A 15,067-nucleotide genomic window follows, 5' to 3' on the forward strand; every position below is an offset into this window, starting at 1 on the left:
CATCAGAGAGGACCTCCTGCCAGTGGGAAACTGAGAGACTTCTAGACCGTAGGGCCAGGATGATGGCCTTCCAGACCGTCACGTTCTCCCTCCACCTGTCCGTTGCCCCGGGGGTTATAGCTGGTCGTCCTGCTGGAGGCGATGCCCTTGCTGAGCAGGAACTGCCGCAACTCATCGCTCATGAAGGAGGAACCCCGATCGCTATGGATGTAGGTGGGGAACCCGAACAAGGTGAAAAGACTGTGCAGGGCCTTGATGACGGTGGCAGAGGTCATGTCAGGGCATGGGATGGCAAAGGGGAATCTTGAGTATTCGTCAAGAATGTTGAGGAAGTACACGTTACGATCAGTGGAGGGGAGGGGCCCTTTGAAATCGATGCTGAGGTGCTCATTGAGCGAGAGGCCTTTACCAGATGCGCTCTGTCTGGCCGATAGAAGTGCGGACAGCAGACCACCACGATGCGGGTGGCCCTCCTGCCCTCGTACTTGAGGGGCCCTCCAGAGTGGTCCAGGCACCTGAAGCGCATCTTCAGGACCCCGAAGCACCTCGAAACCACACCCATGGGTCTCCGCTACAATGATGCCATACAGCGACCTCTGTGGCCTCCATATAGGCGTCATCAGCCACGGCCGCAAAGGGTAACCCCTGTTGCCCAGCAACCAGCCCCGCAGCCGGGGGGGGGGTCCCTCAAACAGGTCGGGGATCACCGAGTGCTCCAAAATGAAAGAGTCATGTACACTGTGCCTGGGTATCGTGCGCAAACGTGCATGATCCGCATCTGATGGTCACAGACCACCTGAATGTTCATCGAATGGTAGCCCTTCCTGTTGGTGAACAGCGGCCTGGTATCCGCAAGTGGCCCGTAGGGCGACGTGCACCCCATCGTTGACCCCCTGGACCCGTGGTATCCCGGAGATAGCAGAGAACCCTGCTGCCCGGGCATCCTGGTGGGCGCAGTCCACAGGGTACCGCTCCGCCTGGGCATATAGGGTGTCGGTGATGGCACGGATGTATATGTGCGCCGATGCCTGTAAGATGCCAGACAGGTCCCCACACAGCAACTGGAATGACCCTGTCGCATTGAAATTCTGTGCGGCCGTCACCTTGACGGCCAGCGGGAGTGGGTGTCCTCCCCCATACCCATGCGGTGCCAAGTGTGCCATCATCTGGCCGATGTGTCGCACTGTTTCTCTGCTCAACCGCAGTCTCCTTCTGCATGCCCGGTCCGGAAGGTGGCGGTACACGCGTGGCCTCATCCGCTGCCTCCTCCTCCTCGGCTTGTTGGGCAGCCAGCCCTCCATCCTGAGCGGCTGCCACCTTCCCTTCTGCGGCTGCTCCTCTGCTGCAGCCTCTGCCTCCTCTCTGTGCGGCCCCCAATCATGCTTCCACAGGGCTGCATGGAGGGCAGCGGCCTTCGCCGCGGTGGCCACATCACAGGCTGGTGTCCGAAAGCCATTATTTTCTGCAGGGGGTGAAAGGAAAACATGTTAGCATGGCGCATACACCCGTGCCCAACCAGATGCCATGGGCTACATGGTGGCCCCGGTTGTCAACGTGTGACCCACCCACGCATGTTCCCCAACCCACCCCTGCACCCGGGCCCCGCCGGTGCCCCCGGTCCTGGCACCCGTCCCTGCTGCCAGGGGCACCGTTGGATGGCACTGCCCTCACTGGGGGCTGCCATCGGTGTGGCCCCGGGTGGTTCCCCCGGTGGGTGGCTGCCGGTTGGGTGGGGTGGTCGGGAGGGGGGCCCATCCATACACCCATTGTAACTGCGAGCACCCAGGGGCCGGGGTGGGTGGCCAGCAAGATGGCCGCCGTAATGGCGGCCTGTGCCTGGGCACCGCCCATGTCCAGTTGGGGGGGCTCCCTGGCAGGCTCGATTTCGACGTCGGAAGCTATTCTCCGCCCGATTGCGTTTCCCGAATTCAGCGTCAGCAAATGGAGAATCCAGCCCCATATCTTACTTGGAGGACATTTTTCAGGTTATGGTATTCCTCTGAACATGTTGCACTTGTCATTTTTGGTGTCAGACAGGACAGTTTGGAAGGTGTTATCAATGGGATCTTGCCGAGAGGCTGTCGTACATTCCATACCTGGGACACATTGCTACCTTTTTGTGCTGGTTGTGGCAGGATTAAATGCTTAATGTACCCGACCGGTTCCTCATCAGGAGATTTCTTTTTCCTGTTTGATGTTGAGCTTCTTGTGTGTTGTTGGAGTTGGACTCCTCCAGGCAAGTGGGGATTATTCCATCTCGCAACTGGTTTGCACCTTGTAAATGGAGTGAGTACAAGACTTGGGTAGATGGGAAATAAATTATTCACCTCACAGTTGGGCTGTCTTTCTGCCCAGACAATATTCAGAGTTGGTCCAGTTATGTTTGTGTTCAATCGCAACCACGGTGGATGTTGATTGTGGAGAATTCCGTGCACTAAATTGCAAGGGCAGGTGGGTATATTTACCCTTGCTCAAATGGTCATGGCGGGCATGTTCAGCAATTGTCATTGACAATCACCACTTCTGAATTTATATTGGAATAAGACAACTTATTAAATATCTGAAGATGTTTGCACAGGGAAGCTGACCTCTGGACCTTTTATTTCTTTATTCATTCATGGGCATCGCGGCATTTGTTGCCCATCCCGGAGGCATTTTAGAGTCAACCACATTGCTGTGGGTTTGGAGTCACATTTAGGCCAGGCCAGGTAGAATGGCAGGTTTTCTTCCCGAAAGGACATTAGTGAACCAGATGGGTTTTTAAGGCAATCGACAATGGTTTCATAGTCATCATTTCAGGTTTTTTATTTATTGAATTCAAATTACACCAACTGCCCGGGCGGGATTCAAACCCAGATCCCCAGAGCATTATCGTGGGTCTCTGCATTACTAGACCAGTGACAATACCACTGTGCCCCTGTCTCCTGCAACATCCTGTGGCTGAGATCATTGATGTGGAGATGCTGGCGTTGGACTGGGGTGGGCACAATAAGACATCTTACAACACCAGGTTAAAGTCCCAACAGGTTTATTTGGAATCACTAGCTTTTGAAGCGTAGCTCCTTTATCAGGTGAGTGAAGAGGTGGGTTACTCAAACACGGAATAGAAAGACAAAGCCAATGATGCAAGATGATAAGTTGAATGCGAGTCTTTGCAGGTAATTAAGTCTATACAGGTCCAGATAGTGCGACTGGAGAGAGGGAAAATCACAGGTTAAAGAGATGTGAATTGTCTCAAGCCAGGACAGTTGGTAGGATTTTGCAAGCCCATGCCAGATGGTAGGGGGTTTACTGTAGTGAGACATGAAGCCAAGGTCCCGGTTGAGGCCGTACTCATGAATGCGGATCTTGGCTATCAGTTTCTGCTCGGCGATTCTGCGTTGTCACGCGTCCTGAAGGCCGCCTTGGAGAACGCTTACCCGAAGATCAGAGGCCAAATGCCCTTGACTGCTGAAGTGTTCCCCGACTGGAAGGGAACATTCCTGCCTGGTGATTGTTGTGCGATGTCCGTTCATCCATTGTCGCAGCGTCTGCATGGTCTCGCCAATGTACTACGCTTCCGGACATCCTTTCCTGCAGCGTATGAGGTAGACAACGTTAGCCGAGTCACACAAGTATGTACCACAAACCTGGTGGGTGGTGTTCTCACATGTAATGGTGGTATCCATTTGGATAATCTGGCACGTCTTGCAGAGGTTGCCATGGCAGGGCCGAGTGGTGTCGTGGTCGCTGTTCTCCTGAAGGCTGGGTAGTTTGCTGCAAACAATGGTCTGTTTGAGGTTCCGCGGTTGTTTGAAGGCAAGTAGTGGGAGTGTGGGGATGGCCTTGGCAAGGTGTTCATCTTCATCAATGGCGTGTTGAAGACTCCGAAGAAGCTCACGTAGTTTCTCCGCTCTGGGGAAGTACTGGACGGCAAAGAGTACTCTGTCGGGTGTGTCCCGTGTTTGTCTTCTGAGAAGGTCAGTGCGGTTTTTTGCTGTGGCGTGTTGGAACTGTCGATTGATGAGTCAAGTGCCATCTCCCATTCTTACGATGCCGTCTTACAGCGTCTGTAGATGTCTGTTACGTTCCTCCTCGTCTAAGCAGATCCTGTGCCTACTGAGGGCTTGTCCATAGGGGATGACTGCTTTAATGTGTTTCGGGTGGATGCTGGAGAAGTGGAACATCGTGTGGTTATCCATGGACTTGATTGATTGATTGATATTTATTGCCACATGTACCAAAGTACAGTGAAAAGTATTTTCTGCGGCCAAAGGAGCGTACACAGTACGGACATAGTAGACAAAAGAATAATCAACAGAGTACATTGACAATGGTACATCAACAAATAGTGATTGGTTACAGTGTGAAACATGGGCCAAACAAGAGCAGCATAGGGCGTCTTGCGGTAAAGCCAAGCGCTGAGGTGACCGTCCTTGATGAAGGAGCTATGCTCCGAAAGCTAATGATTCCAAATAAACCTGTTGGACTTTAACCTGGTGTTGTAAGACTTCTTACTGTGCCCACCCAGTCCAACGCCGGCATCTCCAAATCATTTCTACCTGTAAACATTGATTTAATTGCCTGCCTTTTTTGAACTCACTAATAAGGATGTTAGCATGTTCTCGTAACCTAGCACAACAAACGGAGAATTTCTTTTTAAAAATTTGCCAATGTCTGTTTGTTAAATCACTGTTAATAATGCTAATGAAGACTTTTCACCTGTTGGGTGCCTTGAGAATTGGTTTGTATATAAATATAGCATCTCTTCCAATGCTTTAGTCTGCGTCACTCCCAGTTTCAGCTTCGATATTATTAATCCACTTCTCAGAAGATGGGACAACCAGTTATTGTACTGATAAAAGAGATTTACTTCCCAGTTATCGCAACTATTGGTGTACCTGGTGAGTCATTGTAACTTATTTGCTTTTGATCAGTATTTCCTGTCTCCCTGTAATAGGGTAAAGTAGGTCTACATGTATGTCAATCAGTCGCTAGAACACGGTCTATCTTCTTTATTTCTTTCAGCGAACATGCTGACAATTGTGGTTCTTTGCCGAGGAAAGTGTGGCCTCTCCAAATGTATCTCCTTCTACATGTTGGCCATGGCAACAGCAGATCTACTCGTCATGATTATCAATGTAATGGTGAATCACATTTTCAGTTATAACTTTCCACTTTCATTTCTCTCCCACACTCCCGTGTGTAAGTCCATTCTGTACCTGGCTACTGTAGCACTTGAATTGTCCATTTGGTTCACTGTCTCCTTCACCATTGATCGGTTTGCAGTTATCTGCTGCCAGAAGTTTAAAGCAAAGTATTGCACCGAGAGAACTGTGGTTGTCGTCATAACAATATTCTCTGTCCTGGTCGTTTTGAAGAATGTCCCATTTTTCTTTGCTTACGAACCTCAGCAAATCATTGACAACATGCAGTGGGGTTGCAGGTCTGGTGTGGCATTTTTTTCCTCACCTATTGGTGCGACATTCTTCTGGTTTCACATCACCTGTAAAGTTTGCCTTCCTTTTACTTTAATTGTCTTATTTAATTCTTTGACAAGCAGACGTATTATAATGGCAAGCAGAACCCGAAAGAAACTCCGGTCTGACAAAGCTGAAGAAAAGTCTGATGCAGAGATCGAGAACCGGAGGAAATCCATCATCTTGCTCTTCACTGTGTCGGGCACCTTTTTACTGGTGTGGCTGACAGCTGTGGTTAGTTTTGTGACCACTGGATTGATAACTCCCCGTTCTTACCGAGGTGACCGTACAAACCCTGACTATATCGCCAGCGAAAGTAGAAATATGTTGAAGTTTTTAAGTTCCTGTCTAAACCCGTGGATTTATGCAGCCACCCAGAGGAAATTCCGGGAAGATCTCAAGAAGGTGCTGAAATCTCCCTGCACACTGATTCTGCGGTGTATCAAAAAAATAAGCCAATCGACCTAGGGCCCCATTTGAAACATTATAATTAACTTTAATTATTATTCCATTCGGCTGGAACTCTCGCTCCTTACAGCTACATGGAATTGCTTATTTATTGTAAGGAATCACAGATACACATCTATATTTACCCCCCTTTATGGCAATCGACATCAGCATTGCATATGTCTTTCTACACTGTGTTGCCTGATAGCTCCAACTGAATAAATATATTACACTGTAAATGTTAGATGCAAACATCAGGAAGCAATAAGTAAATGGAACCTTTGATTAGCTGTAGCCCCCTGAGTTGGCCACTTCCTGACTTAAAATGGAGAACCGTAAAGGCTGAAGGGAAATTCAGCCAACGCAGACAAAAACTAGCAGGTACAAGTTTACTGTGCATTAGACTCTGCAGAAATCCAGACAGCATCAATAAAAGCAGCCATCTGCATAGTAATGTAGCAGCCATCGACATAGTAATGAGCGATCCCCGGGAACAATCAAACATTTTGAGGTAAACAAAGCCAAGCCAGACTCCTCGGCGCCAGCAGGAACCAACACAAAAGAGGTTAACGGACACTTAAAGACCGCCCAACGATCAGGGAACCGCTCCAGCATTGGAGAAATCGAACCAAGCGATTGGAACGAAGTCCAATCACTTGAAACCAGGTACGGGGTCTGCCCCGAAGGGCGGGAAGCCCCTGGGGACTATAAAGCAAAGCCCCCAAGTTCAAATCGTTCTTCTTGACAGGGTCACTCAGCAACGCGAAGCAACCCCTGAGACTGAACTGTCCGGCGGCCTTCAAGAAAGTAACTCTCAAGTCAACGCTCGCTACGAGATAGGTGCTCCTAGCTACCAGTCCATACCAGCTTTGAATCCCGCAGACTCAGAACCCGAACGAAAGGCCATTTGTTCCCCTGACCTGGTGGGCCAGTCCGAAGCTAAGTATAGGCCTGTTAGTTATAGAAATAGCCTAGAAAGTAGAGTTTATGCATGAGTAGCGATGTACTGTGTATAATAAATGTGCTTTGATTTGAATCTTACTAATTGGTGTGTTGAGTTATTGATCATTACTTGAACTTGAACCTCGTGGCAGTATCATAAAGATATCTGGCGACTCTAGAGCAAAGGTTAAACAAACAGAGCCAATTGAACCAACCAAAAGTTAGCAACATATTACTGGCGACATCCTGACGGGACCCGATCTAGAAGTAGCTTAACCAATCCGGGGGAACACAGAATTTGAATTAGAAATCCAATTGGGAACAGAAAAACCACAAGTGTTCAAGCAATTCTGATCAATCCTCATAATTCGGAAGTGTGTTAATGCATGCGTAACTAACAGGGCGATAAGGTAATACTGATAGATTTTGTTGCGAAAACTGTCGGGAGTTTGTATTCCGGAAAATAGCGAAAGCCGTACCCGTAATTACAGCAATGCCTTAATACCCCTTGTTCCAAATTTCAAGAGAAGTATTTAGAGAGGAAAGATGGCAATGCAGGCAATGCAACGCCTCATGAACCCCGAAGAATTCGTGGTCGCAGCGACCAGCAGTAGAGTAGGATAGTGTCCCGTTTGGGAAGAGGAAATCAGAAAGTACCTCAAAGGGTAAGGGTGGCCCCTTTGGAGCAAATTCTGTGAAAATGAGGAAACAGGTCCCGGGAGTATAGGACATACTTGGTGGGAGAACCTGAGTGAGATTCACAAGAAGAGCTTAGGAAAAGCTCGCAAGCCGATGGCAATCGTGTCCTGCTTGGCACAATTGCGAGGCATGGAGGAGGTCGTTAGGACGCTCCGAAAAGAGATAGAAGGCATATATCGAATGAGCAAGGTCGATGTCAGTGAGGCAGAGAAAGAGAATGTAGAATTAAGGAGGAAGTTGGCAGCAAAGGATGGAGAGGTGGATGATGCCAAGTGGGCACACCAGTCTTGTCTGGCGCACCGAAACCGCTTCCAATCCCAGTACGAAAAGGCCTATCAGGACACGCAACGTGCAGTCCTGGTACGCAAGGAAACCAAGAAGCAGGTAGAGGCATTGCAGAGGCAGTGTATTGACCTGAAGGCAGCGTTAAGAGCACTCCATGCTGCCACCACGGAGAAAAGACAAAGCTCATTAGACCACGCAAAGTGCCGGAAGCAGATTGCAGAACTGCAATCTCTGCTTTCAGTTCAGAAAGGATTCCAGGAAACCTTTGGATCACAGCTAGATCAGGAAGACGGCCCTGATTGGTAAGAATTGAGTGAGACAACGCAGAGATATGTTCAGGGAACATGTGCGCAGGGAAAGCCCCAGAAGAGAAAAGCACCCCAACCCCCCACAGAGCAGATAGTTCAGACTCCAATTAACCCAGTCACCACCCACCGCACAGCCACATCGGACGACACGGAATTTCTGTACACCACCCCCTTAACAGTGACCCAATTACGGGACGTGTGCGAGAAAATCAAACCGTTCCTCCCCACCTCAGACCCCCACCACTTCTTTGCCAGAGTAAAGCAGCAGGCGACCATGTACGGCCTGGATGAGCGAGAGCACGTAAAGCTCACAGTTTTGAGTTTAGACCCTTCGGTCGTAGCAGCCCTTCCCGACCCACAGAATGTAGGAGGAGGCACGCTTGCAGAAATGCAAACCGCGATCCTAGACGCGATCGGGTATAACAGGGGTGACCCAGTAGAAGGCCTCAATAAATGCAGGCAAAAGAAAACCGAGCACCCCACAGCATTTGCTGGACGCGTGTGGATCCATTTTGCAGCAGTTTTCGGAGACTTGGACCGCGCCCATTTGTCCCCAGACAACATGGCCAAATGGATCCGCACCCTTATCTCCCATGCCACAGAAACAGGACAAAAAGCTTGCGCGAATTATGATCCCTCAGAGGAGGCTCATGATGAGAAATGGGTTGTAAAAAGATTGTCCCGCACCTGGGAGCAATCCGTTCAAAACAAACCCGCAGTTAAAAATCCCGAAGAACAGCCGGCAGAAGCAGACATACAAGCAGTGAAAACGCACCAGAACCCCGCATGGGTGAACGAATGCAGGAACAGCCCCCCACGAAAGTCACAGGAGTGTTACAACTGTGGACAGTTCGGACACTTTGCAAGGGAATGCAATGCCCCACGAAAGCCACAGAGAGCCCAGCAGGCAGGCACTCTAAGTAAGAATAAGACAGAGCCCATACATAGTGTGAGCACCCGTTCAGATCTGACGGACCTGAACGGAACGGACTGACGGTGTACGGGCTCCCCCATTTGGGTCTGCGACACCCTTTGGGATAGGTCCGACCGACCAGTAGTTGCAGCAAAGATACGGGGGCAGCCCATCGAGTTTCTCTGGGACACGGGAGGGTCCTGCACCACAATCAATTCCTCCACCATGTTCCAAAAGGACACATGGCCCACTACAGCCACTATCACCCTCAGCAGCTTTACAGGCCACTCACAGCAGGGACACATCACAGCCCCTGTACCCATTCAAATCGGAACCATTAACACAAAACACCCCGTAGTTTTAGTCGATCTACCCCACACAGCAGAACACATTTGAGGCATATATTTTAAAAATTCCCACAACCTGTCCTTTGATCCAGTCAACCAATGTGTCTGGAGAATGGCAAAATCCGCAAGAGCCCCCGTAACGTTCACAATAGGTGAATACGCCAACAAGATTAGCGCAGTCGGCGAATTTTGGTTTGACCCGACCCCAATTAGCACAGGCAAGCAGGTTAGGGCAGTGTTACAGAAGAACAGGGCAGCATTCGCGACCCACAAACACGACTGCGGCCGGATGACTGGTTCCGTTCAAATCACAGGACCTGACCCTAGACCCCAAAAGCAATACGGATTTCCCCAAGAGGCAGAGGGAGAAATCGCAAAAGTTATCGACAGCTTATGAGAGCAGGGCGTACTTAGATCAGTAGCCTCCACTAATAATGCCCCGATTTGGCCAGTGAGAAAGCCCGACGGATCATGGCGACTGACCATCGATTACCGGGAACTCAACAAAGTCACCCCCGCAGCAGCCCCCACGGTAGCCACAAGTCCCGAGACCATGCTCAAACAGGGACTCAACTCACAATACTTTACGGTTTTGGACGTCAGTAATGGATTCTGGTCCATTCCATTGGCAAAGGCGTACCAATACAAATTTGCCTTCACTTTTAAAAATCAGCAGTACACGTGGACATGCCTGCTACAAGGATTCCACAACTCCCCCTCCATTTTCCACCGACAGCTGGCAAATGCTTCAGCCAAATTTTCTCGGCCTGAATGTCTGGTCCAGTATGTGGACGACCTATTACTGCAGAGCTTCTGGCCGAACTCCTGGAACTCCTACAGAAAATTGGATGTAAAGTAAACCCCCAAAAGGCCCAGATTTTGGAAAACAAGGTGATATATTTGGGAACAATTATCACACATGATAAACGCAAGATGAGCATAAAAAGATTGACTCGATTGGCAAATTGCCCCTTCCCCAGAACGTTTCAGCCCTCCGGTCTTTTTTAGGACTGGTTGGCTACTGCCGAAACCACATTGATGGTTTCGCCAGCAAGGCAGCGCCCCTCTCAGACCTCCTAAAGAAAGGAGCCCCCTGGGAATGGCTTCCGCAGCATACGGATGCTGTGGATGCTTTGAAAAGAGCCCTCATTGCAGCCCCCGCACTGCAAGTTCCAGACCCGCTTTCCCCTTACGCTATAGAGGTAGCGACCACAGACCGCACCCTTTCGACCGTGCCCCTCCAGGAACGGCACAAACAGTTAAGGCCCGTGGCTTAGGCCTCCAGAGTTTTAGATGCTGTGGAGCAGGGATTTTCAGCCTGTGAAAGGCACCTGCTCGCAGTTTGTTGGGCAGTACAATATTTTTCTTCCCTAACCGGACTGAACCCCATCACAATCCTCACAGAACACGCCCCCACCCAACTTTTACTTGATGGACGACTCAAGGACGGTACAGTCAGTCAAATAAGAGCAGCCAGATGGACCCTTCTTTTGCAGGGACGGGACATTACTGTTAAAAGGACCAAGACCCACACTTTCTTAGCAGATAACCTTCAGTACCCAGGCACCCCCCATGAATGTGAAATTATATCTCCACACCACAACACAGGCCCCTTTATTGCGAAAACCCCCCACAGAAAGAGAGGTAGTCCAACCCAGAGCCCCAAGCACACAGACACGTGCGAGCCCATAAGAATATATGTGGATGGATCTTTCACAATATTAGAAGGGAAGCGCATAACAGGATGCGGCATTTATGTCACGGATGCAAAGAACAAAGAACAAAGAAATGTACAGCACAGGAACAGGCCCTTCGGCCCTCCAAGCCCGTGCCGACCATACTGCCCGACTAAACTACAATCTTCTACACAAAGATGCGCCCTAGAAGAAATCGCAATCAAACTTCCAGGACACTTAGGCGCGCAGACGGCAGAGCTAGCAGCCGTGGCGTACATTGTGGAACACCCAGATTCCTTCCCCAGCCCAGCAGACATATACTCGGACAGCCTCTATGTCTGCAACAGCCTTACAGAATTTCTACCCCTGTGGAAAGCAAGAGGATTTGTTTCCGCAGACGGAAAACCCCTCGCTTCAGCCCCATTGCTCCGTCACATTTTAGAAAAAGCCCAGAACAGGACTTATGGGATCATCAAAGTTCGCAGTCACCATCGTTCCTCCCCCCCCTGGAAATGTAAAAGCCGACGCACTGGCTAAGGCAGGTTCCAGGCATGGATATTTTTGGACACCCCCCGAAAGCGCACCAGTGAATGCAGTTCAGGTCTCACAGACTAATATCGAGGATTTAGTGCAGGCCCAGAAGCAGGACAGTAATCTCAGGGAGATTTTAAAAGGAAAATTTACGGCACCTTACGATAGGTTTAAAAATGCTCTGACCACACATGACGGTGTGGTGTTAAAAGACACCCTTTATGTGGTTCCTGAACAGGACAGGAATCAGCTCATTTGTTTGTTCCGTGACAGTCATGGACATCAGGGAATTGATCCCACTACAGCCCACCTCAGGCAGCTCTGTTGGTGGTCGAGTTTAAAAGAAGATGTAACGCACTACATTGAGAATTGCCTTATCTGTGCCCAGAACAATCCGGACAGATACGCAAAGAAAGCTCAACTTAGTCACACCAGACCCGTTAACGGCCCCTGGACTAACCTCCAGATTGATTTTATAGGACCATTGCCCACTTGCAGGAATGGTTATAAATATGTACTCATTGTGATAGACACGTTTACAAAATGGGTGGAAGCATTCCCATCCAGAACGAACACGGCAAAGACCACAGCCAAGATCTTAACCCACCACATCTTTACGAGATGGGGACTCCCCCGCAGCATTGAATCCGACCAAGGTTCCCATTTTACGGGATGTGTCATGAAGAACATCCTCACGATATTTGGCATTACCCAAAAATTCCACATCGCATATCACCCCCAGTCAAGTGGTATCGTGGAGCGCATGAATCGTCCCTAAAATCCACCCTCAGAAAAATGGTCCAGCAAAACAACAACACTTGGGATTCAGTCCTCTCTTTTGTGCTGATGTTTTTGCGAAATACAGTTTCAACATCCACAGGTTACACCCCACACACTCTCATGGCCGGATGCCCCATGAAAGGCACAGAATTTTTATTGGCATTAGATTTGACCAGCCCCGAAGTGACGGCCCTCACACACGAGAAAGCAGTAGAACAACTGGGAGAGAATGTTAAAACGGCTCAGCTAGCAGCGGCGGTACGATTAGGCACACGAAAGAAACAGAGCAAGGCCTGTTTCGATAAGACAGTGCATGCGACTGAGTTCAGTGTAGGACAGCAGGTCATGCTCTCCATATACAACCCCAGCACATTCCTGTCACCTAAATATTCGGGTCTGTACTCCATTGCGGACAAAGTAAGCCCCTCCGTGTACAAAATAAAGTTCCCAACGGAAAGACTGCGTGGTTCCATATTAACCAGCTTAAGGCATATGGACCACAGTCGAACCACACACACCACGTCATGCTTGACGCAGCAGACCACGCCCCGCCCACAACCAACGTAACCCTACCCTCCCCCACCACGTCCAGCCAAGCCACGGACTCAACCCCGACTTCACCCCCGAACTATACTCTCCGCCCCGGAACGCCCACAGACTGCAGCAGCAGTGACAGCGACTGTGACTCAGACGACAGCCACAGCACGCCTCCCTACTATCCCCAGGCAACAGGACCCACAACCAGCAAATCTGAGCACGATTCGAGTGATCCCTTCATGATCACTTTCCTAAACAAACCCCACCACCGACCACCGACCTACAATGACGACCCCGACTCCATTCCAACAGAATTGGACACATCCTTTTGTCACCGGGATAATTCACTCAGACTCGGCCGGAATGACGAGATGGATCCCAAATCACACCATGCAGCCCTATCAGCCCTGATACATTCGAGAGTATGGCATCCGGGAGAAGATGACGAATTTGAGTCTGCCTCCCAAAACGAGAACCCCTTTGTTGTAAAAAGGAACCGCTTGGGAGAAAACGGTGTCCTGTCTGATGGAACCTGCAGCATGTTTAATGTTGTTTGTCGTGGTATTGTTAGATGTTGTTTTTAAGATCGGAAAAAAAAATTTCACAGCCTCACGCCACCACCCTTCCGACGCTCACTGGCAGTCAGAGAAACTAGTTTGTCCCGGACGCTAGTTCAGAGGAACTAGTTTGTCCACAGAGGGCAATTATGATGCCATTAGACGTGACTTGGGGGGGAAAGGTTGGAGAAGTAGACTGCAAGTGTTGGGCACACTGGATAAGTGGAGCTTGTTCAAGGATCAGCTACTGCGTGTTCTTTATAAGTGCGTACCGGTCAGGCAGGGAGGAAGGCTTAGAGCGAGGGAACCGTGGTTTACCAAAGAAGTGGAATCTCTTGTTAAGAGGAAGAAGGAGGCCTATGTGAAGATGAGGTGTGAAGTTTCAGTTGGGGCGATGGATAGTTACAAGTTAGCGAGGAAGGATCTAAAGAGAGAGCTAAGACGAGCAAGGAGGGGACATGAGAAGTATTTGGCAGGTAGGATCAAGGAAAACCCAAAAGCTTTCTATAGGTATGTCAGGAATAAGCGAATGACTAGGGTAAGAGTAGGACCAGTCAAGGACAGGGATGGGAAGTTGTGTGTGGAGTCTGAAGAGATAGGCGAGATACTAAATGAATATTTTTCGTCAGTATTCACTCAGGAAAAAGATAATGTTGTGGAGGAAAATGCTGAGACCCAGGCTATTAGAATAGATGGCATCGAGGTACGTAGGGAAGAGGTGTTGGCAATTCTGGACAGGCTGAAAATAGATAAGTCCCCGGGACCTGATGGGATTTATCCTAGGATTCTCTGGGAGGCCAGGGAAGAGATTGCTGGACCTTTGGCTTTGATTTTTATGTCATCATTGGCTACAGGAATAGTGCCAGAGGACTGGAGGATAGCAAATGTGGTCCCTTTGTTCAAAAAGGGGAGCAGAGACAACCCCGGCAACTATAGGCCGGTGAGCCTCATGTCTGTAGTGGGTAAAGTCTTGGAGGGGATTATAAGAGACAAGATTTATAATCATCGAGATAGGAATAATGTGATCAGGGATAGTCAGCATGGCTTTGTAAAGGGTAGGTCATGCCTCACAAACCTTATCGAGCTCTTTGAGAAGGTGACTGAACAGGTAGACGAGGGTAGAGCAGTTGATGTGGTGTATATGGATTTCAGTAAAGCGTTTGATAAGGTTCCCCACGGTAGGCTATTGCAGAAAATACGGAGGCTGGGGATTGAGGGTGATTTAGAGATGTGGATCAGAAATTGGCTAGCTGAAAGAAGACAGAGGGTGGTGGTTGATGGGAAATGTTCAGAATGGAGTTCAGTTACAAGTGGCGTACCACAAGGATCTGTTCTGGGGCCGTTGCTGTTTGTCATTTTTATCAATGACCTAGAGGAAGGCGCAGAAGGGTGGGTGAGTAAATTTGCAGACGACACTAAAGTCGGTGGTGTTGTCGACAGTGTGGAAGGATGTAGCAGATTACAGAGGGACATAGATAAGCTGCAGAGCTGGGCTGAGAGGTAGCAAATGGAGTTTAATGTAGAGAAGTGTGAGGTGATTCACTTTGGAAGGAATAACAGGAATGCAAATATTTGGCTAATGGTAA

General features: G+C 49.4%; 1 protein-coding gene across 1 annotated transcript; it reads left to right on the forward strand.

The window, feature by feature from the left end:
• Positions 1 to 4,813: 4,813 nt before the first annotated feature.
• LOC140411355 (probable G-protein coupled receptor 139) lies at positions 4,814 to 5,927 on the forward strand. Its single transcript, XM_072500476.1, has 2 exons — positions 4,814 to 4,883; positions 5,008 to 5,927. Exons 1-2 carry the CDS (start codon positions 4,814 to 4,816, stop codon positions 5,925 to 5,927), a joined length of 990 nt encoding a protein of 329 aa, XP_072356577.1.
• Positions 5,928 to 15,067: the final 9,140 nt, after the last annotated feature.

The sequence above is a fragment of the Scyliorhinus torazame genome, chromosome 4 (genome assembly GCF_047496885.1).
Source record: "Scyliorhinus torazame isolate Kashiwa2021f chromosome 4, sScyTor2.1, whole genome shotgun sequence".
NCBI classification, from domain to species: Eukaryota; Metazoa; Chordata; class Chondrichthyes; order Carcharhiniformes; family Scyliorhinidae; genus Scyliorhinus; species Scyliorhinus torazame.